This window comes from Oryctolagus cuniculus, chromosome 1 (genome assembly GCF_964237555.1).
Source record: "Oryctolagus cuniculus chromosome 1, mOryCun1.1, whole genome shotgun sequence".
Taxonomy (NCBI): domain Eukaryota; kingdom Metazoa; phylum Chordata; class Mammalia; order Lagomorpha; family Leporidae; genus Oryctolagus; species Oryctolagus cuniculus.
The window spans coordinates 7,813,460-7,837,734 of record NC_091432.1 but is presented as its reverse complement, the minus strand read 5'-3'; the positions used below and the strand labels follow the sequence as shown (position 1 = coordinate 7,837,734).

The 24,275-nt window shown below is 42.3% G+C and overlaps 1 protein-coding gene across 2 annotated transcripts in view; it reads right to left on the bottom strand.

Moving 5' to 3' along the window:
* LOC100337844 (organic anion transporter 7) overlaps nucleotides 1-24,275 on the bottom strand; it is a 32,491-nt gene continuing 8,216 nt past the window's right edge. Inside the window, exons 3-10 of one of the 2 annotated variants that reach the window (XM_008274342.4) lie at nucleotides 17,375-17,529; nucleotides 17,112-17,280; nucleotides 15,668-15,791; nucleotides 7,752-7,867; nucleotides 6,676-6,890; nucleotides 4,133-4,241; nucleotides 1,861-2,064; nucleotides 1-852 (exon numbers count right to left, since the gene is read on the bottom strand). In XM_008274342.4, coding sequence (XP_008272564.2) covers nucleotides 792-852; nucleotides 1,861-2,064; nucleotides 4,133-4,241; nucleotides 6,676-6,890; nucleotides 7,752-7,867; nucleotides 15,668-15,791; nucleotides 17,112-17,280; nucleotides 17,375-17,529 — 1,153 coding nt within the window. In that variant the 3' untranslated portion in view covers nucleotides 1-791. The remainder of the gene's footprint in view (nucleotides 853-1,860; nucleotides 2,065-4,132; nucleotides 4,242-6,675; nucleotides 6,891-7,751; nucleotides 7,868-15,667; nucleotides 15,792-17,111; nucleotides 17,281-17,374; nucleotides 17,530-24,275) is intronic. The other variant, XM_008274343.4, reaches the window with a different exon arrangement.

Genomic DNA, 24,275 nt, shown 5'->3' with positions numbered 1-24,275 from the left:
TGATTCAGATGTCTCAATTTTTGTTTATTTCATGTATTTTTCTCCCCTAGGGGAAAAAAAGTGTAATTTTACACAATTTTAGCAAAATAAAAAATGCAAATAACAGGATACAACATCAAAAGCTATACCTATGAGAAATAACCAATTAAAACTCAATATCTTCTTTTATGAATTAATTTAAGGTTCTGGGCAACTGTGTGGCCTAATATAAAATTGAAACCCTCGTTCCTTTTCTTCAGACTTTTTTTTTTTTTTTTTGGACAGGCAGAGTTAGTGAGAGAGAGAGAGAGAGAGAGAGAGACAGAGAGAAAGGTCTTCCTTTTCTGTTGGTTCACCCCCAAGTGGCCGCTTTGGCCAGCACATTGCGGCTGGCGCGCTGCGCCCATCCGAAGCCAGGAGCCAGGAGCTTCTTCCTGGTCTCCCATGCGGGTGCAGGGCCCAAGCACTTGGGCCATCCTCCACTGCCTTCCCGGGCCACAGCAGGGAGCTGGACTGGAAGAGGGGCAACCAGGACAGAATCCGGCACCCCAACCAGGACTAGAACTCTGGGGTGCCAGCACCGCAGGTGGAGGATTAGCCTAGTGAGCCGCGGCGCCGGTTTCTTCATATTTCTTAGAGTGAGTAGTCATTGACAATTTACATTAGTCACTTGGTACCACAATTGTAAATAAAATCTATTTTTTCTTCTGCGTGTGCTTATTTACTCTCTAAATGTTGCCAGTATCTACGAATGATCCAGGTGGGTTTTGTCTTCTCTTGCACGTTGCACAGCAGTCAGCTCCTGGAATTCCCTAAAAGCGGGTCACCTTGTCCAGAGAGTCTTCCCGCTCTGCTTTGGTTGAGGCTCTGGCCCTGCAGTGAGAACCACAGACACACACATGAAAGGGCTCAAAGAAAGCAGACACCCTCATCCTTCAACCACCAGCTTGGGCGAAAGCCACAACCCCGGGACCTTTCTGTCTCTCCCTCTCACTGTAACTCTACCTCTCAAATAAATAAATAAAATCTTAAGAATGTGTCATATGGGGATATTTAAAATTCATTTTAAAACTAAATCGATTTTAGTACAATAATTTTTTTAAGTCACAGACCAGCCTCTCTGGCAGCGGCTGGGAAGGCAGATCTGGCAGTGTCCACGCCACCCTCAGACTTCCTGCCATTCCCCAGGGGGCTCTTAGGAACTAACTAGGGAGGCCCACAAAAGGTTTCCAGTCCTACCCAATTAATCATCATTTTTAAATCTCCTTATTTTATTTTATTTACCACCCTTTTCTTGTCTTTCTTGAACACTTTCCCTCCTAGTGACATCCAGATGCAATGAGGGTTGCAACAGGCAACACAGCAGTTCCCCTACCCATAGATGCCTTGTCGTTCATGGGAAAGGCCCTACTCCTGTATTTGGTCTCCTCCAGTGTCCTTGGCCAGCAGGGCAAGCCTCAGAGCTACAGGGCTACGTAGTCCTGTAACAGTTCCCCTACAGTGCCAGCACTTATGGAGCTGTGGGCAAACAGCATCTGGGGGATGAGATGTGGCATTAGATTTCGTACATGATTTTAACATGCCTTTAGGAACATGTATGTCACATCAGGACAGGTAGAGCAGAGAAGATCTAATCGTGGCCTCCTCACCACTGAAGCTACAGGTGCAGGCTGGCCAGATCTGGTCTGTAGGATCAGTGGAGTCACTGAAGGATGCAGCAATGCTGTCCCTAAGCCGAAGGCACTGACCACATGGAAAGAAGCTAGATCCAAGGACTTTGGTGTAAGCCTGTGCAGGAGACAGCGTCCCTGTTTGGCATTTTGCCTTGCTCATCACAGACCTGTGGCACAGAGAAGTGGGGCAGCCAGAGGGTTCACTCACTTATTTTTCACATCCTGAATGTAGTCAGGCAGAGGCTGGTTTCTGGTTTCAGGAAGAAGGAGGACAGAAAGGCCAGCGACGATGGAGAGGATTCCATAGATGATCCAAGGAAGGGGTTCAGAATACATCCTTAGAATCATCATCAGCGGAGACAGGGCAGCCCCAAAGTTACCGCAAATTGCAATTATTCCTAAACCTGTCGCCCTTGGAACACAAGCAACACAAAAATTATTTGGAAAAATGTTCATAAATATGTCATGATTTATTATTTTTCTTTGATTATGGGGGACACCAGAACAGACTGTTTAGACTCACAATATAATCTTGCAGTTTAAATAAGCTCTCTTAATTGATAGCAACTTTTTTCAAGCATACAAGACACATTTTCAATATTTTAGAAATACTGTTATAGCCGTTTTTCCAAGGATGCAATAAAATGGCCAATAGACCCATGAAAAAATGCTCAGGATCACTAACCATCAGTGTAATGCAAATAAATACCACAATGAGATGTCACCTCATCCCGTCAGAATGGCTCCCATCCAAAATCCAAAAATAACAAATACTGGTGAAGATGAGGAGGAAAAGGTACCCTAATACACTGTTGGTGGGAATGTGAATTGATACAACCATTATGGAAGACACTATGGATATTCCTCAGAAAACTAAAAATAGATCAACTATATGACCCAGCCATCTCACTTTTGAGAATATATCCAAAGGAATGAAATTAGCATATACACTCATGTTTATAGCAGCCCAATTCACAATAGATAAGATATGGAATCAACCTAGATATCCACCAACAGGTCACTGGATAAAGAAAACGTGGTATAAATTACTCAGCCACTTAAAAAAATAAAATCATGACTCTTGAAACAAAATGGATGCAACTGGAGATCATTATGCTTAATGAAATTAGCCAGAACCTGAAAGGCAAATATCAAATGTTTTCTCTTATTTGTAGTAGTTAATATAGAGAGAGTATAAAAACTGTATAAAAACTTTACTGATTGTGAGTGAAATTGACTTTTTTTAAAAGATTTTTTTATTTTCATTTGGAAGAGTTACACAGAGAGAGGAGAGGCAGGGAGAGAGAGAGAGAGAGAGAGAGAGAGAGAGAGAATCTCCCATCTGCTTGTTCACTCCTCAGCTGGCCGCAATGGGTGGAGCTGTGCCAATCCGAAACCAGGAGCCAGGAGCTTCCTCCAGGTCTCCCACGTGGGTGCAAGGGCCCAAGGACTTGGGCCATCCTCCACTGCTTTCCCAGGCCATAGCAGAGAGCTGGATTGGAAGTGGAGGAGCCAGGTCTCGAACTGGCGCCCATATGGGATGCCGGCGCTTCAGGCCAGGGCATTAAGCCGCTGTCGGCCGGCCCCGACATTTTTTTTTAATTTGATTATTGTTTATAGCACTTGTCTATATTCCTGTAGGACAAATCTTTTTACTTTTTTATTTGTTGAACTCTTTATGTAATGGAACACTAAGCCTTTGACTATAAAGTAAATTTAAAATATGTTCTCTCAAAAATTAAGAGAAAGAAAGGAAAGAGAGAGAGAGAAGAGGGAGGAAAGGAAGTATCATTATATTCTTAGAATTGTGTCTATGAACTACATTTAATCTATTCTCTTTATAGTAATAAAAATGTAAACCAAATATAAAAATAAAAACAAAATACTGTTATCTATAGTACCCACTCTTTCCGTGATCATAAGACTACATGAGTCGGCCGGCACTGCGGCTCACTTGGCTAATCCTCCGCCTGCGGCGCTGGCACCCCGGGTTCTAGTCCCGGTTGGGGTGCCGGATTCTGCCCCGGTTGCTCCTCTTCCAGGCCAGCTCTCTGCTGTGGCCCAGGAGTACAGTGGAGGATGGCCCAAGTGCTTGGGTCCTGCACCCGCATGGGAGACTAGGAGGAAGCACCTGGCTCCTGGCTTCAGATCAGCACAGTGCACCAGTCACAGCACACCGGCCGTGGCGGCCATTTGGGGGGTGAACCAACAGAAAAGGAAGACCTTTCTCTCTGTCTGTCTCTCTCACTCTGTAACTCTGCCTGTCCAAAAAAAAAAAAAAAAAGACTACATGAGTTGAGTCGATCCATCAAAGGTAAAAATCAGCTTCCTGTAAAATCAGGCTATCCTTTTTGTTGTTGCTGTTACTATCACAGCTGATGTTTGCATAACTATCCTACTTTTTGTTTGTTTCTTCTATAAGTCTCAATGAGCTGGAAAGAGCCATGTTGACCTCATAAAGTATCCATGAGATTTTGTACCTGAATGAAGTGGGGATCAGTTCATTTCCTTGAGTAATAGAGCAGAGGAGAGTTGCCACACAAACTCCTTCTCCAAAAGTAGACAATACCACACGCAGGGTATCCATCTCTGGAAAAAAAGACCAGTGAGACTTAGAAAGCCAGAGTAGAAGGAATCACTATCCCCCAAATGTCAGACACAAGAGATCCTATTGGAGATATTTGCAGTGCAAGATTCATTGAGGAAAAGACTGAACGCAGGCAGAGAATGTTCGGTGTCTGATAGCCAAGAAATGTGACTTCTCTACCTATTGTGACTGACACATTGAAGGATTTGCATCATATGGCATCATTTTGTCACTTCAAATCTGAGATTCACAAAAGATAAGGGGACAAAGTGAGTCTGGCAAGAGTTTTGCTTTCATTATTTTTCCATTGTTCTCAGGTCCTCCATGTGGAATGTGGGATGGCCAGAGGGCAATTACTAGGGATGTTAAACTCATCAGCCACTGAGCAGTTTAAAACCTAGAAGCAGGGTGGTCATTTGGTGCACCAGTTAGGTTGCCTTTTGGACACCTGCATCCCCTATCAGAGTCCCTGGGTTCAAATCCCAGCTTCACTTCCAATTCAGCTTCCTGCTAATGTGCAGCCTGGGAAGCAGTAGGTGATGGCTCAAGTACTTGAATCCCCACCACCCATGTGGGAGACCCAGCTGGAGTTCTTGACTCCTAGCTTCAGTCTGACCCAATCAATTGTTATGGGCATTTGAGAAGTGAATCAGTAGATGAAAGTTTTCTCTCTCCTCTCCTCTCCTCTCCTCTCCTCTCCTCTCCTCTCCTCTCCTCTCCTCTCCTCCCTTCCTGTATATATACATACAATTTGATATAATTTATCAAATAAAATAACATCTATATTTTAAGGATCCAGATGTAAATGCAAAATTGGTATTGCAGAACAGAGTCACACAGCTGGTGCCGCGGCTCACTTGGATAATCCTCTGCCAGCAGCACCGGCACCCCGGGTTCTAGTCCCGGTTGGGGTGCCGGATCCTGTCCCGGTTGCTCCTCTTCCAGTCAAGCTCTCTGCTGTGGCCAGGGAGTGCAGTGGAGGATGGCCCAAGTCCTTGGGCCCTGCACCCCATGGGAGACCAGGAAAAGCACCTGGCTCCTGCCTTCGGATCAGCGCAGCGCGCCAGCTGTCGCAGCCATTTGGGGGGGTGAACCAACGGAAGGAAGACCTTTCTCTCTGTCTCTCTCTCTGACTGTCTACTCTGCCTGTCAAAAAAAAAAAAAAAAAAAAAGAACAGAGTCACAGAAAGAAGCAACTCCTGTTTAATGGACAAGCTCAAGAATAGCTTAAAGGTATTTTCAGAATCTCTTTTCCACCTAGTTAAAATTTAAAAAAAAAAAACCTCTCATGATCACATGATATCATTGGAAGCACGTGGCCTTGTGTGCTGTTGTGGGGCAGCAGACTCCAGGAGGAGGGTTGGAGGCCCTGTAAAATGCTCTACTTCCCTGGGGTTTAGGTGAAGCATAATGGCCACCAGAGCATCTCTATTCATTTAATGGGACCATTTCTTTTAAGGAAATTGATTCTAAGAGACAGTCTCAACTGTTTCATGCCTTGTTCCTATTGGACATTTCTTCTCAGTGTGAAAATAAGGGACTTTTATTTCCTTGAAATCTAAATGACTCTGCTGGGGCCAGCACTGTGGCACATCAAGTTAAGTCACAGCATCCCATGAGGGTGCCAGTTCAAGTTCCAGCTCCTCCACTTCCAGTCCAGCTTCCTGCAAATGCACCAGGGAACGCAGTGGAAGATGGCCCAAGTGCCTGGGCCTCTGCACCCACACGGGAAACCAGGAAGAAGCTCCTGGATACTGCCTTCAGACTGGCCCAGCCCCAGCCATCGCAGCCTTTTGGGGAATGCACCAGCAGATGGAAGATTCTCTCTTTCTCGCTCTCTCTCACTCTCTCTCTCCTCACCCCACCCCTCTCTCTGTGAGTAACTCTACCTTTCAATTAAATAAAATAAATCATTTTTTAAAAAGGTGACTCTGCTAAACCAAGGTTGCAGTTATGGTGACCTGATCCATGACTCACGAGTGGTTACTTGGAGATCAAGGAGCCTATTGCCACTGAAGCTCAGTAATAGGGAAGAGCCCGGACAGAGGAAGTGGCAATAGTTGGTTCCTCACATGGGACACAACGACATGTCAGTGGATACAACAGTGTCACACACAATGACAAGTTTGATTGGCCCAAGGGCACATGACACATTGATGTCCTAGATAAAGTGATGGGAATAAATGGCACGAATTTCCAGATGCTTTTGGGATGGATGTGATGAAGACAGCCACATCTTCATCCTGAACTTTACCCACTATTGACTCTGTTCCCAGCAACTTAATTGCAGAACCTATCCTGCAACCTCAGTTTACTTAGGAGAATCCTTAGACACTCTTTCTCTTTTTCTTCTGACTCTGGACAGCTGTAATCCATGCAATGGCTGAGGAAAGGAGACAGGTGATTTTCTTCCTTCAATTTGTCCTCGTTTCTTACCTTGAGGCACAAATGTGATGGCCAGAATGGAGATTCCCATTAGGAACATGAGCAGCACCTGGCTTACGCGGCGGCCTATGTAATTCAGTGCCAAAAGAGCAACACAATTTGCCAGGATGTTGACTAGTCCAAACAGACACTGTATCAGGAAAATATTGTTCCCCAAGTGATGTATGTGCAGATTCAGGCCATAAAAGAGCATGGAGTTTGCAAATCTGCGGTGAACCAAGAAAGGTACATGTCATAAGGTTTAGAGCCCATGTCTCACGGATGAGGACAACATTGGTCCAGGCAGTCAGTGGTTGGTATTAAGGCATAAAAGCATGGCTTATTTTAAAGAAAACATCTTTGCATGAACATGATTTCAAGACTGATGTAAACTATTGTATCACAAAAAATTTGTTTTTGAGTTTATTTTGTTGTTAGGTGGGGAGTGTAACTGTGGAGACTACCTGGTAGAACTCTCCACAGTTTTAGTATTTTTTCAATATTTTGAATTGGGCCCTGCTTACATATTCATAAATCTCCACTTGCAGCATATATTTTTATTATATTTAATGAAGTACGTAACATGATACTTTGACAGATGATGATTAAGCAACATTGTATTGGATTCAGGATTTTTGCTAAGAAGATGCATTTTAGGTGCTCTTGTCACAAACACACACACAGGAATAACCATGTGAGATGTTGGACATGTTAGCTTGAGCAGTATCCGCTGGTTTACTTTATTGTTTGCAATTTTATCCTTATTAAAATGAAAACTAACAAGCAAAAAACCCAACTGATGTTAAAATCTATACCATGATTAAAATTATCATGCTCATTGCTTCTCGGCCTTTTGGCTAAGATCAAGTGTAAATTATCATGCTCGGTCTGCCACGATGACCCCAGTAGGGTGATGTGGAAAAGCAAAGCTCCTCACTGTATATTTTGACCACCTTCCAACATATGAATGATCTTCATAGCTTTCTCATCTCTTCTCTCCCAATCTGCCCCCACAAGCTGTCGCACCCTTTGAAATAACAAGTAACAGGCTCAATCTCTCTGTTTGATGCTCTTTGTGGGAATCCTACCTCACAAAGGACAAGAGCAAGATCTGTTTCAGCAGGATGGATGCGCGGAACAAGTCCCATGGAGAGGGCTTTGTCACTGCGGCTTCCAGCTCCTCCTTCATGGTAGATCTCACAACCTTCAGCAACAACAGCAACAACAAACTGCTCAGTTGTCACCATGTGACGTGCAACGTGGGAGCACCGGGCACCCACAGGGGATGAGATTAAGGACCTCTCTTGCTCTTGGTGGGAAATAAAGGCATTAAAGAAGCATTGACGAGTGTAAAAATGGTAAAAAGTTGAAGACGCCTCAGGGTAACTGTGCAATGATGCAGACATTTTGAACATTGGACTCAAGGGGGCTGCAGGACTGAAAATGCTGTGTGGGCTAGAGATTCAGATCTGGATAGGAAGCGAATGTGCAGTCACCTGGATTAGTGCCCAAAGCTCCATGCACAATAGATGAGCAGAGACCTGGCACCTGAGCTTGGTCCTCAGCTGGCTGCCATTTATAGAAAAACTATCTCAAAGAAAAGGAAATTTTCCCAAGAGTCTTTATTTTGTTCTTTCTCTTGGCTTCTTTGAGGAAAATCCTAGCAGGTTGTGCCTGAACAAATGAGATGCCTAGAATAAAGTCAGGGGCTCTGGCATAGAAGTATCTCTACCTGACTTACTTACAACCTGGAGTAATACGTTGGCTCTGCTCTTACTAGGTCTACACCATGAGGAAGATAGAACACCTGAAAGCCTCAATTTCTTCATCATTCAAAATAGGAATAAGAAGAAACAGAAGAATCAGGAGTAAGAGGAGAAAGAAAATAACATCTGTCTTCCAAGGATTTCCTCTTCCACACACAAGGTCACAAATGTGCTTATCCAATGATATTTATCACACCCCAGGTACCTGGTAATTTATTAACTCTTCAAATACCATTAGTTTTATCATCATCCCACCTCTACAAATGAAAGAATATCATAAAGCCAGATGAAAAAAGTTCTACGATGAAGGGAATTCAGAGAAAGGATAAGTTAAAATAGATGTGGAATCTTACACTACCAAGAATGTCTTTAGGTAAGGTTTTTCTTTTTTTCATGAGTGTCTTTGTTCACAGCTCCAGCCTCAGTAGCATAATTTTGGGTTTACACTTTTGTTAGAGGGGAGTCATGGTGGTAACCTCGACATACAACACGTAAGTCCTGACTGTAGGCCATTGGTGCAACTGATGTAAGAATGGGATCGAAGGCTGGGTGGTTGGCATACAGTTGAGACACCACTTGAGATGTTCTCATCCCATAACGGTGCCTGGACTTGAGTCCAGACTCCTCCTCCAATTTCAGCTTCCTGCTAACTGTGCATTGGATGCTAATGCATTAGATCCCTGCCACCCATTGAGAGACATGGACTGATTTCTGGGCTCCTGATTTTAGCTTGGTCCAACCCCAGCTGTTGTGGACATTTGGGGAGTGAACCGCTGGAAGGAAGATATCTCTCAGTCTCTGTCTCTCACTCTATGTCTCTCTTTCAAATAAAATGAAAATAAATAATTTTTGTAAAGTGATCTATAAGATGACCTTAAACTTGGGACAGCAAAGGACATGTTGTTGCTATTATATAAGCTATCAAGTTTGTCATAAACTAGTGTAAAATTATTCATATCATGGAATTTGACAATTGCTGCTAAATCCGGAACCTGTTTGGTCATTGTTCCTCCTAGGTTGTTGGATATTAAACAGGTACCAGACCACCCTCTGATTTGCCTCCTGCAGTCATTTGGATTATTCTGACTGCAAATTTAATCATACACTTGCCCTGTAAACCTGTTGCCACCTTAACCTCTAAGATCCATTTCAGATGTAACTGCCTCCCAGCTGCATTAGCGCCTCCATCCACGTATTTCAGGTGTGTCTCACCCCCGTTCTTCACAGCTCACCTCAGTTCACTTCACAGAGGATTTATCAAGCTCATTTATTTATGGAGACTGATTGACCTTCTTAAAAATGTATTTTCATTTTATTTGAAAGGCAGAGGGAGCTTCCATCTGCTAGTTTAATGCCCAAATGCCCGCAATAGCCAGGGCTGGGCCAGACCAGAGCCAGGAGACTGGAACTTAATCTGGATCTCCTACCTGGGTGGAGCCATAACCTACTGCCTCCATGGAACTTTATTGGAAGCAGACTGGCTGGAGCTTGAACACAGGTACTCCAAAAGAAGACGCAAGCATTCAATCAGGTGGCTGAACATCCGTGCCAAATGCTCCCCCCTGCCCAGTGACTCATCTTTCTTATTTTTAAGACTTAATTACTTGTTTCAAAGTGGAATTACAGAGAGGGAGAGGCAGAGGCAGAGAGACAGAGGGAGGTCTTCCATCAATCTGTTCACTCCCCAAATGGCTGCAACAGCCAGGGCTGAGCCAGGACAAAGCCAGGAGCCAGGAGCTTCTTCTGGGTCTCGTATGCACTTGGCCATCTTCCTCTGCTTTCTCAGGCACATTCACGGGGAGTTGCATCAGAAGTGGAGCAGCGAGGACTCAAACCTGCTGCAGGCGGCAGCTTAATCCACTATGCCACAGCGCCAGCCCCAGGGACTGACATTTCTGAACACAGAAACTGCTGACTTTTTTTTTACTCTCTCTGTCACCAAGTATATATGAAACAAGTTATGTGATGGAGGGAAGAAGGAAGGAAAACATTGAGAATGAGAGTAGAAAGAGGCAATGGAGGGTAGAATGTACTTAGAAGCCGAAATATCTGAAATTCCAGGACTAATGCAGGAATAAGACATATTCATCCGAAGAGCTTCAGGAAAGTCTTTGTTAATGACAGCAGAGATAGAAAGAGGACATTTATTTTTTTATTGCAATTATTTTTATATTCAGAAAAATGTATTAATGCAATTTAGTTTCAAACTCTGGATTTGATGAATATAATAGAAGTCTTAAATGCTATAACTAGTACTCAAACAGTATTTTTCACTTTATGTTTCTGTGTGGGAGCAAACTGTTGAAATCTTTACTGAATGTATGCTAAACTGATCTTCTGTATATAAAGAGAATCAAAAATGAATCTTGACATGAATGGAAGGGGAGACGGAGTGGATAAGGGGAGGGTTGCAGGTTGGAGGGTCGTTATGGGGGGGAAGTCATTGTAATCAATATTCTTTACTTTGCAAATTTATATTCATTAAATAAAAGTTAAAAAAAGAAGTCTTAAGATGATTCAATAGAGAAAGTTGTGTGGATCTTGTACAGTTAACACATCACTCATAATCACAGAAGGTGTCATCATAGACTTGTTAGGGATCGAGTCTCAAACACACTTATGGCTTGACTGGCAAATGCCCCTTGCAATTAGGGGATGCACTAAGGAAGTATAAGGAGAATGTATCTCAGACTGGGTTGCTGTGGAGCACCAGTCTTTTGAGTGTCTTTTATGGTTGACACAGCCAGGGGAATAGAGTTGAAGACTGAAAACGGCTGGATAAGTCACGATGGATGGAAGCGCAAAATTGGAGAGAGCAGAGGTGAAAAGAGAGCAGCAGAGTTTGGAATACATAGAGATTAGAGACAAGTTGTTGATGTACAATGTAATACTTTATCCCTTTTAGTATTTTTTGTTCTAGTACTATTGGTTGAACTCACTAATTAACACACAATTATTCTTAGGTGTTGAAATTTTAACTGAAAAATGATCCCTGTTAAATATAAGAGTGGGAATAAGAGAGGGAAGAGATGTACAATTTGGGACATGCTCAAGCTGACTTGCCCCAAATGGTAGAGTTAGAAACATACCAGGGAATTCCAATACAATGCCATCAAGGTGGCATGTACCAATGCCATCTCATTAATCTAAGTGATCAATTTCAGTTCAAAATTGATCACACTGATAGGTCTAAGAGTCAAAGGGATCACACAAACAAGTCTAGTGTCTGCTAATACTAACTGATAGAATCAAAAAGGGAGAGAACGATCCAACATGGGAAATGGGATACACAGCAGACTCATAGAATGGCAGATGTCCTAAATAGCACTCTGGCCTCAGAATCAGCCCTTAAGGCATTTGGATATGGCTGAAGATCCCATGAGAGTATTTCAGACATGGAAAGCCAAGACACTCTGGCAAAAAAAAAAGAGGACCTAAATGAAAGATCTCTGCGAGTGAGATCCCAGTGGAAAGAATGGGGCCATCAAAGATGGAGGTATCTTTCCCTGAAGGGAGGAGAGAACTTCCACCTTGACTATGACCCTGTCGGAATAAGATTGAAGTCGATGAACTCAAAAGGCTTCCATAGCCTTGGCAACTCATGACTAGAGCCTAGGGAGATTACTGACGCCATAAACAAGAGTACCAAATTGTTAAGTCAACAACAGGAGTCACTGTGTACTTACTTCTCATATGGGATCTGTCCTTAATGTGTTGGCCAATGTGAAGTAATGCTATAACTAGTACTGAAACAGTATTTTACACTTTGTATTTCTGTGTGGGTGCAAACTAATGAAATCTTTACTTAATATATACTAAATCGATCTTCTGTATATAAAGATAATTGAAAATGAATCTTGATGTGAATGGAATGGGAGACGGAGTGGGAGATGGGAGGGGTGCGAGTGGGAGGGAAGTTATGGGGGGGGACCCATTGTAATCCATAAACTGTACTTTGGAAAATTATATTTACTAACTAAAAGTTAAAAAAAGAGAAGTTAAAGACCATAATTGCATTGGTTCTCAAAAATTGAGAACCAATGGAATATGCTGAACCAGGAGGAGAATGCTTTGTTAAATAAAAGATGAGGAAGATACTTCTTTGAAGGTGGAAGAGAGCACCTGTCAGGGGATGATTGGAAGGAAACTGCACTGAACAGAAGTTGCTTGAAGAACAGTGAAGCTGGGGGCAAAGGGCTGCAGGCACTTTCTTCCTAATGTTCAGGTTTCCAGGAAGAAATTCTGAAAGATCAGCACTCTTAGCTGGCTCCACTCACCCCCAGGTGCACCTGCAGGACCACAGTGCTTGGTGAGTGGGAGAGGATGCCAAGGGCATGCTGCAGTGTCCAGAATGCCTTCAGAAAAAGCAGCACTCAGGTCTACCCTGTGGGCTACATCCTATAGCAAGTAGGGCAGGCTCTGTGGCTGGGGGGAAACCTGTGAGGTGAGTAAGTCCAGTCATGAAGTGTTAGCAAATCCATCGATGCTAAGTATTTAATGGTGTAACCTCAATTCCAGGTTTCATCGCACTAGAAATAATCAAAATTGGGTGTCACTCCTTCTGAGCAGTTGGTCCATCCCTCAGCTATGAGAGATTCTGGCATAGGAGGTATATGTGACACTCCCTAAGACCAGGGCAATCAGCACAGTGTGTCAGCTTTAGGACATCTAGAGCAGATGTCCAGCAGTCCAGGAGATGGTCATTAGAATAGGAATAAGCTCACACATTTCTGAATTGTCTTTACAAGATTGTTTTAAAACCATCAAATTCAGGCACACTGGATGCCTGCTCAAGCACAGACTCCATGTTCTAAACCAAATTTCCTCTGCATTTCCTGTGCAGTGTCAGTGTTCTCTTTCTTCCTCTGGGCAGTGAGGGGACTGTCAGTTACCATTCACCCTTGATAATACATTGTTGTTTTCTTGACTCCAGTCTGCCACACTTAATGTTGCTGTCTGCCTGGTCCCTGAATGAGTTCAGCCTTCATTCTCTAGAGTAAGCCAAACGCAGGATGGGGCTCAGAATGAAAGATCATTCCTGAGAACTTAATTGATGCAAAAGATTTTCATATAAATTATGCAGACATTAACACTACCTAGTCGTTCCATAGAGCTCAACCTTAATTTCAAGTTCATTTCTTTTTTCCAAAAAAGCCTGTGGCAATGCTCCCTGATCAACCCAGGGTCCCTCAGTGCCACTGTCTCTGTGCAATGGCTCTGTCGCTGGGAAACCTTCATTTCTTTCTTCCTGCCATCTTCAGTGGAATCTAAATTCTCAGGAGCACTTTGTTCCTTCTTATTTGAAATCTTCTAGAGTCCCTGCCTTCTTCTGAAAGCTTAAGAACTCCCATCAGATTTGCCATTGAGAAGATTTGTAAAAATACATATTTTACTCCTCCTCTACTGTGATCCAGTCCTCTCTTATTCCACTTAATTGGTGATAGATTGTCTGCATTGCCCTCCCTGCCCCCTATTTCCTTACCATTAGAAACAAACAAAAAATCACATGAACATAGAGCTAGCATAAAATCCAGCAACCCCACTACTGGAGAAGTAGCCAAAAAAATTGAAAACAGGATCTCTAAGAGATATTTACATACTCATGCTTATTGCAACACTGTTCACAATAGCCATAAGTTGGAAAAAATTGTAAATGTCCATTGAGTGGTAAAGTAAATGTGGTATAAACATACAATAGGCTATTAATCAGACAGAAAAAGAAAAAACCCTTGCCCTGTGTTACGACATGGGTGAACTTTGAGGATATTATGTTAAGTGAAATAAGCTGTCACAGAAGTACCAATAGTGCTCCGTTTCCTTTATATTAAGGCCTCTGAAAGAGGGAAACTCAGAGAACCACGGAGTGTGATGGTGACTGCAGGGAACTAGAGGAAGGAGCCAATGGGAAACAGTTGTTCAATGATTAGAGTTTCAGTGATGTGGGGTCAGACACACTCCAGAGATCTCCTGTGCTGGACTGTGCCTATATTGAACAATATGGTATTGTACACTTAAAAGCTTGTTACAGGCGACGCCACAGCTCACTTTGCTAATCCTCCACCTGCAGCACTGGCACCCCGGGCTCTAGTCTCGCTTGGGGCGCCAGCTTCTGTCCCGGTTGCTCCTCTTCCAGTCCAGCTCTCTGCTGTGGCCTGGGAAGGCAGTGGAGGATGACCCAAGTGCTTGGGCCCTGCACCCACATGGGAGACCAGGAGAAGCACCTGGCTCCTGGCTTCGGATCGGCGCAGTGCGCCGGCCGTAGCAGCCATTTGGGCGTGAACCAACAGAAGGAAGACTTTTCTCTCTGTCTCTCTCCCTCTGACACTATCTAACTCTGCCTGTCAAAAAAAAAAAAAAGAAAGAAAGAAAACAAAAGCTTGTTACAAGACAAAATATAATTTTAACTAATTTTGATCATAAAAAAAGGTTATTTAAAAATCTATTCATTGTATTCTCTCCTCTTACTATGAAAGTTCCTTGAAACCTGGAACTCTGATTTATACTGTTATTCATGATAAAGCACCCCGCCTAACACAATGTAAATTTTCAGTGCATAGTTTGTATATGTGTGCTACATGATAACTGGGCTTTAATAAGACCCATAGTAATTTTTGCTTCCCATACTAGGGATGGAAAATAGAAGACTTATCTGAGGTATTTCCACTCAGCCATGCCTTTGAAACATGTAAGAAGTATAATGGAAACACCACAGAACACAGATTTGAGCTGTCGTGGCTGCTGCCACATTGCCAGCGTGGAGCAGAACCTGGCCCAGCCACACACTCAGCAAATACCCACTGAGTGACACGCGGTGTGACTAGCCAGACGAATCAGTCATGCTCCATTCTCCTCATGCTCCATTCTGCAGGATCACCAACCCTCCGAAGTGCCCCACTGCCCTGAAAGAAGGCCCAAGGGATATTAAACAGGAAAGCATGGGTTTGTTTCTGTTATTTTTCCTAAGGTAGAATGAGATCAATGCACAATCCCTACAATTACTGATAATAAGTGCTTCCTACCTCTGTTGAATAGAAAATCCGCACCTAATCATTTCAACAATTGTCTATCCGACAGTGAAACAACGAATGCTGACACCCTCTAGATCCAGGACAGTGAAGTGAGATAGATCCATATCAGACCTGTGCTTCCACCCTTTACTCAACTGATGGACGCTGACCAGTGCAGACATCACATTATGCTTTTCCTGCATCCCGTAACCAGCTGCCTTCCCTGTTCACCTCCATAGTTAGGGTGTCTCCCACGTTCTTCACTCCATTCTTGTGTGCAGCTTTCTTGAGTTCCTTCAGGGCCTCCTGGGATTTGTTGGCAACAATCAGCCACCGAGCAGACTCTGCAAGCCACCTGATCAAAGAAGAGAAACACACAGCCAATTCGCATTTGCTTATTTTCACCTGACCTTTAACCCGAGATGCCTTTCCTCTCCTATCTACTACCCATTACTTGTTCATGCAGGAAATGCAATCTTGCAATTTCTTGCACAATTACTAGGAAAATATGAGGATGATCTCACCATGGGGTATGCCTTCATTGCAGGGAACACAGACCAGGAGTCACATTGCTCCTCTCTTATTCAGGAAGACTGCTGGTTCCAGCAAACAAAAAATGTGGCGTGCCTTTTTAAATTTTAATACAGGTGTACAATGAATAATTCTTTAATGTGTCTCATGCAATATTTTGGCTTCATTTCTACCAAACTTGTTTCCATTCAAAATCTGAATTTGATGGGACATAGTATATTTTATGCAATAAGCAAAAAAAAATAGAACTCCCCAATAAATAGAAGTTTGACATACAAAACGAAGGACAGTCAATGTATCCAGGGCTTGTGCAATATGGGGATTATTACACAGGACATATTTGTTGTTGGGGCAGGTGTTTGGCCTAGCCACCAAGATGCTGGTTGTGACACTGGAGTGCCCGGCTCGGACTCTGTGTCCAGCTTCCTGTTAAGGAACATCCTGAGAGGCCGCAGGTGATGTCACAAGTAGTTTGCCCCCCAACACTCACATTGTAGATCTGGAATGATTTCCTGACTCTTGGGTCCTGGATCCAACCATATGCAGCCCTGGTTGTTGTGGAATTTGGGGATTGAATCAGTGGCTGGGAGGTCCCCCACTTTTCAAGTAAAAAAAATTTCTTAGGCCAGCACCACGGCTCACTAGGCTAATCCTCCGCCTGCGGCGCCGGCACACCAGGTTCTAGTCCTGGTCGGGGCGCCGGATTCTGTCCCGGTTGCCCCTCTTCCAGGCCAGCTCTCTGCTGTGGCCAGGGAGTGCAGTGGAGGATGGCCCAAGTGCTTGGGCCCTGCACACCATGGGAGACCAGGAGAAGCACCTGGCTCCTGCCATCGGATCAGCGCGGTGCGCCAGCTGTGGCGGCCATTGGAGGGTGAACCAACGGCAAAGGAAGATCTTTCTCTCTGTCTCTCTCTCACTGTCTACTCTGCCTGTCAAAAAAAAAATATTTCTTATTGATTTGAAATTCTAATTTAATTTTGTGGTCTTGATGTTATCTGACAATCTTATTTTGCTGCTACACAGATTAGTAGAGCAAGTGTTTGATAAAGCCTTGCCCAAATACCCAGTAGAGCCCATGTTTCCTGATGTTGTGTGCCTTGCATCTCAAGGACCTTTAAGACAGAGGAAGAGAGAAAGTTTATACCTTGAGGACAGACAAAAGACAAAAAATGGCACAGAAATCACCAGCTGGAGTATGTGCCATTCACGAATAGCAAAAGCTAGGCCTGCCAGGATTATCTGTCCAATACAGCCACTAGAACTCATAAGTGTCATTCCCATGGCTTGGAACCGGGGCAATGTCCACTCTATAACTGGAAGAGAACACAAACAGGAGGATTTTGACTTCAAACAAAGGTTCAGTTGCAAGGCTTTGAAAAATGCCCAAGATTCAAAGTGTTCATTTACTGAGCATAGAAACATTTGCCATGATGGTCCCAGTAGACATTCCAGCCAGGAAGCGCAGTAAGCAGTAAACGAGGAAGGTAGGAGCAAAAGCTGCACAGGTGTCAGCGATGGCCAGCTGGAGGAGACACCATCTGAGTATTAACTTCCTCCCAAACCTGAGAAATGGGGACAGAGTAGAGAATGGGAATAATGACAGCTTGTAAAAATGATCAAAAACAAAGCACATTCTTTTTAATTTAAGGGATTTTTTAACAGTAAAACTTTTTACTTAAAATGTTCAAGCATCCATCCACAATTAATCAATAGTAGACCTTAAAATGTTCAAGCATCCATCCACAATTAATCAATAGTAGACCTCAAAAGTAACCATCTAGTATGTAAATAACTACTCCATGTATTAAAGATTCTTTTCCAATCTCTCACCAGTAGATCTTCGACCCCAGTTGAAGCCATGTAAAATGAGTTGCAATTTAGAAACATTTAACCTATCACAAATGTCCTTTGTGTTAATATTATGTATTTAGCGTAGTAGAAAGCCTGTGTAGTATCTAGAATCCAAGGGTACTGGTGTTCTCCCATATTCATATGTTGAACCCTAACTACCAATGAAATGATGCTTGGAGATGGGTTCTTTGCCAGATAATTAGGACACAGGGTGTCCTTCATGTGGAATTAGCGCCTATATAGGAAGAGACTCCAGAGAGCTCGCTTGCACTCCATTACTCATCTCCTTGTGAAGACACAGGGAGAAGGCACCTGCTACAAGCCAAAAAGAGAGCTCCCAGCGAGAATCGAATTGGCCAGGACTTTGATCCTGAACTCCACTGCCTTCCCAGCTACAAGGAAGTCAATTTCTGTTGTGTAAGCTGCCCAGTATGGTAGTTTGTTGTGGCATCCTTGGTTAATTAATGCAGAATCTAAATCTGCACTTGGGACTCTTGCATCATGCAGGCCATGACTAAACTTCTGTGAAAAAAATATCCTTGGAGCAGTACACCAGTCACTGGTGGGTTTCACAAGAACCTCTCTCTGCTGAGTCACAGGTTGTAGGCTTTGGGTAATGTGTTTCCTCCAGATCAACATGCACAGGGTCCATTGCCCAGACAGGTAAGTTTAAAGATAGTTTGAAGAAGAAAGGATTAGGTAAGATGGGTATGGGAGGGGAAAAAAAGAAAACAGAAAAAAGGGGGAAATTTTTTTAAAAGGGAGGGACAAATTCTCTCTTTCAAGGATCTCTGGGACAGCGAGGTTTCATGCAGATGACTTGGACAAAAGGGCCTGTGTTGATTCTAGTGTGACTCGTAATCATCATGATGGGCAAACATTGAGGTGGGGCATTCGCTCTCCTATCTTTTCTGCTGTCTGAGCACTTTCTCATAATAGGGCTATGAAATCTTTCTGTTCTGAGCATTTATACAACACATGCCTCGTTTGAAAATTTGTGTTTCAGTTAAGTATAGAGTAAGAATCTATGTAAAGAAGGGCTTTGATTAGTGAAATGATGAGGTGGCAATGATTGGAAGTCAGGACAGCCATAATAAAAAGCAGCAATATATAAAGATTTACCATGTATGAGAAAAGGCCACATAAAAATTATTTCATCCAGTGATATTCATAGTGGTAAGCCTTTGATGGCATATGATTATCCATCCCTAAAATGGTATTAGAGACATTGTTGTTGATCTCCACTGTGAACCATTATGCAAACAATAGAAAAATGTCCTAAAAGTATATACAACAATGTGTATGTGGCTCAAAACCATGGTGGTGAACGTATAAAAGAAAAATATTGAGATAATACATTTGCATAATACGTAAACTAAGATATATACAAACCAAACAATGTCATTCATTCTAAAAACATATATATTAACTCAACAATGTGTAGGAGGACATTTTTAAGGTTCATAGAAAGATGGAATTCAAACATAAGATTAACTGTGGTGCAAAATAATTTTAAATGCATGCACAGTTTTTTTCATAGTGTACATTTCCCTTGGCATTTTTTGAAGACTCCTCTTTGTTAATACATTATGATGATCCCTGTATTGGAAGGTAGGAAAGAATATCAGGAAGTGAAGGAAAATGGAAGCAGATATATATATGCATTCACAAAGGGATTTCACATCCACATTATTTAGGACACTAACTCATGAAATGAGGAGTATAGTCATCGAATTGTCTGTGCTTTATAGCCAAAAGAAGATAAATCTTTGTTGTACAAAACGTAAGGGTTTTTGAAGCCAAGATAGTCGAGCATCAGTGCCCTACACTCACTTTCTCCTACACAAAGAAGAACAAAGTGACAGGTAGAGAGCTGTGTTTTGAGGTGAGTATCCAAACCCAGCAAAGGAGATACTGGAGCACAACAAATATGGAAACCTGGGGTGCCTGCATAGAAAGAGGAGGAAATCCCTAGCCCAGGGGACTCCTTGATGCAGGTGACAGGATGACAGGCAAATCCCAACAGAGCCCATCAAAACAGCAAACCTAGCTAAAAGAGTCCTGCAGTAGTCATGGGCCTGCAGCTGTGTTGTCAGAGCTACCTGGAATCAGCGCAATTGCTTTACTTTGGAGAGTCGCACTGTCTCCTCCAAATTTCAGAGCCAGGCTGCAGTTGATGGGTGCTCTCCTGAGAAAGGAGGTCTTATCTACCTCTCTATTGTCCTGGGGGCCAGAAGCTTCTGTCTGTCCTGGCCTCAACCCCCAGGCATCCTCCCATATTAGCTGATGAGGTTACAGACCCTGGATCCACAGCAGACTGCCTGTGACTCCAACACCCAAACCAGAACAGGGTCCTGCACTGCAGGGGTTAGGAGGCTTGGCTTGGGAAGAAAGTACTACTCTGGGGATGCAGGGTCAAGGGCATTTGTCCTCTGAGACCAAAGGCCTGCTCCCTTCCAGGTAACATCATTGTCTCTCACGTATGGCTCCCTGTGAGATGAAATCTCTGCTGGAAATAAGAGCAAGCTCTGCAGTACCTGACCCTCTGCACAACAAGCCACAAATGGGTCCATATGCTAGGGACATTCAGAGCACTAGTGCCCTCACCCACCTCTTTCTCCTGACCAGCTCTTTCCAAGAACTAAGAGCAAGTACCCAAAGAGAGATATGCAATCTCCCCTACCCCCTTATCACTTGGCTGGAAAATCTCTGCAACCTCTGTTGGAGACTGAAAGTAGGCACCCTGAGAGACTGAGAGTGGGTGGAAAGAGAGTACTGCCAACAATGCTTTTGGGTCTGTACCATCACTGGGACTGAGAATGTGAGAGTGTTCCTTATGGTTTCTCCATCCCCCCCAAAACTGCTTCTGTGCCCACCTTGCCCCTGGAATTGAGGATGGGTGCTACCCACTTGGGCTACTAGTCTAGATGAACCCCTCTGATTGAAGAGCATACCCCAGAGGTTCCAGGATTAATATCTACCTGACCCATGTGCTTCCACTTCCACTACTGAGATGACCCCACAGTGGACACTCCTCTCCCCACTTCTGTGTGTACCACACAAGTCTGGGTCACTACAGGACCTATAGCTTTGTGTGACCCCCAGTGACATCATGTCACTATGATTCTACCACAACAGGTACCACTTACAGCTGACAAAAGTACAGAAAAGATACACTAGAGTGTACAAGAAGAACCAAAGCTAATATTGCCTTTCAAACTGACACCTCGGAGTCACATCTTCAACGGAATATAAATCACCATGAATGCTACTCTATAAAAATGTGGAGATAACTGCTTCACTAGATGCACAAATCTTAACATAGGGTCACAAGTAAAATGAAAAAACAAGGGAACATGATGCCTCCAAAGGAATATAGTAACTTTCTGGCAACAATATCCAAAGAAAAAATAGATTGATAAGATGCCTGGTAAAGAATCCAAAAGAATGTTTATAAGGGATGCCCAAAGAAATGCAATAGAATGCAGACAACAAAATAAGATAAACAATACGTTATATGAATAAGAAATTCAGCAAGGTGATAGAGATCTTGAAGAGGAACCAAACAAAATGCTTGGAAGTAAAGAACTCAATAAGTCGAGTAAAAATTATAGTTGAAAGCCTCAACAATGGATTTGATTGGTCAGCAGAAAGACTATCTGAACTTGAAGACAGGTCGCTTAAAATATCCCAGTCAGACAAAAAGAAAAGGAAAAAAAGAATGAATACAGCAGCTGAGGCATTTGGGATCTCATTAAATGAACAAATATTTAAATTGTGGAAATCTCCAAGAAAGAAGGAGAAGTGATTGCATAGAAAATCTATGAAATGAAATGAAAGCTGAAAACTTTCCCAATCCAGAGAAAGATATGGACATCCAAGTAAAGGAACCCTAGAAGACCCCAGATAGACATGACCAGCAAAGATATTCATCACCACGTATCATAGTCAAACTCATAAATGTACAACACTAGGAGCAAATCGTAAAATCTGCAAAAGTGTCAAGTCACCAAATTCCATCAGAATAACAGCAGATTTTCAATAGAAATCTTCCAAGCTGGTAGAGAATGGAGTAATATACTTCAAGTACTAAAAGAAAATAACTGCCAACTCAGAATAATTTGCTCACAACCGTTTCTTTCATAAAAACAGGAAAAGTAAGGATTTTCCGAGGCAAACAAAAATTGAAGGAATTCATCTCCAATAGATCAGATCGACAAATGATGCTTAAGGGATCCCTACAGACAGAAACAAAGAAAGGTAACTACCATGAGGAAAACGTGGAAGAATAAAATCCACTGCAGAAAGACAAAAGGATGTCCAAGATAAATAGAAGCAAATTTTAAACTTGTCAAGTCTAAGTCATTGCTTAACAACAATAACTTTAAATGGCAATGGACATGCACAAACAATATTCTCCCTACAAGAAATTCGGTAAAGACACAAATTCTAAAAGTGAAAGGACAGTCTTCTTTATAGTTTTAACAACAATTGTACGTATTCGGGGGCTACAGTGCAACACTTCAATGCAGGTAAACAACATTCCCCCTTCTTTGACATGGCCTTATGATCGGAGCCTTGGAGCTGCTGTCTTCTGTTTGCTCAGGAAAGTATATAACAGGTTTTTGTGAACTATAGTCGCCACAATAGGTTGTGTAACACTAGTAAGTTACTCTGTCCATCAAACTCTGACATGGTACCTGTACATGTAGCATTAGTGTTCCTGTGTCTGGCTTATCTCACTTAACATTATGTGTTCCAGTTCCATCCAATTTGCTACAAATGACAGAGTTTGAATCTCTTTATGGTTGAATAATATTCCATTGTGTGTATATTGAATGTTTTCTTTATCCATTCATCTGATGATGGACATCATTGTTGATTCCACACCTTGGCTATTGTGAACAGTGCTGTAGTGAACATGGTAGGACAGCTATCTCTTTGGTTTGGTATTTTCATATCTTTTGGGCTTATATATTTGTTTATATACATATATTTTTTTCTCATATACATACAGATATATAACAGATGTTCAATAGTGGGATTGCTGAATCATTTTCTGTATCTAACTTTTAAGGAATCTCTGTAGTGTTTTTCACAGTGGCTATTATATTCTCACCAACAGCGTATAATAGTTCTCCTTCTCCACATTCTTGCAAAAAATTACATTGCACAGCATAAATATATCCGAATTTTCTTTGTCAATTACACCTCATTAAAGAGGTAAACAAATTTTAAGAGAAAAAGAACGATGGGGCCGGTGCCGTGGCTCACTTGGTTAATCCTCCGCCTGTGCCACTGGCATCCCATATGGACGCCAGGTTCTAGTCCCAGTTGCTCTTCTTCCAGTCCAGCTCTCTGCTGTGGCCCGGGAGGGCAGTTGAGGATGGCCCAAGTGCTTGGGCCCTGCACCCGCATGGGAGATCAGGAGGAAGCACCTGGCTCCTCGCTTAAGATCGGCACAGCGCCAACTGTGGCGGCCATTTGGGGAGTGAACCAATGGAAGGAAAACCTTTCTCTCTGTCTCTCTCTGTCTATAACTCTACTTGTCCAAAAGAGAGAGAGAGAGAGAGAGAGAGAGAGAGAACGCAACACTTGAAAATGAAACATTGTGTTTATTACTCTCCACTTTTTCATTTAAAAACACTTTTGCCTACTTTTTATATTTTTCTGTAGTCATTTAACTGTTTTGAATGATATGCAGTTGTCAAAAGTGAATAGGAGTAGCTATACTAGCATGAGAAAAAATAGACTTTGAAACAAAAACTATAAAAAGAGACAGAGAATATAACTTTATAATGACCAAGAGAGCAAATAAACAAGAATATGTAATAACAGTGAATATATATGCACCCAATGCCAGAGCAGCTTTGTAAAACTAACATTACTATATCTAAAGGAAGAGATAAATTCTAATACAACAGTAGTGAGGGACTGCAACACCCTATTTCCATTAAGGGACAAATGATACCAACAAAGAAACCTCAGAGATGAACTACACTTTAGACCAATAGACCTAAAGCTGACAGAACATTCCTTTCAATAGCTACAGGAAAAACATTCTTTTCATCTGGCTCTGAAGAATTCTCTAGGATAGACCACATATTAGTCCACAAAAAAAAATCTTAACTAATTCAAAAATTAGAAAATATATGATATATCTTTTATGACCATAATGTAATAAAAGTAGAAATCAACAACGAAAAAACACTAAAAATTATATGAATACACAGAAACCAAACAATATGATTCTGAATGAACAAAGTATCATTTAAGAAATCAAACATTTAAAAATTCCTTGAAACCAGTGAAAATTTAAATACAATGTATCAAAACTGACAGGATACAGCAGGGGCACTAAAGCAGAAATTTAGATCTCAATAACTGTTTGCAATAAAAAAAAAGAAAGATCTCAAAAAAACAGCCTAGAAATGGACTTAAAATACTTAGAAAAACA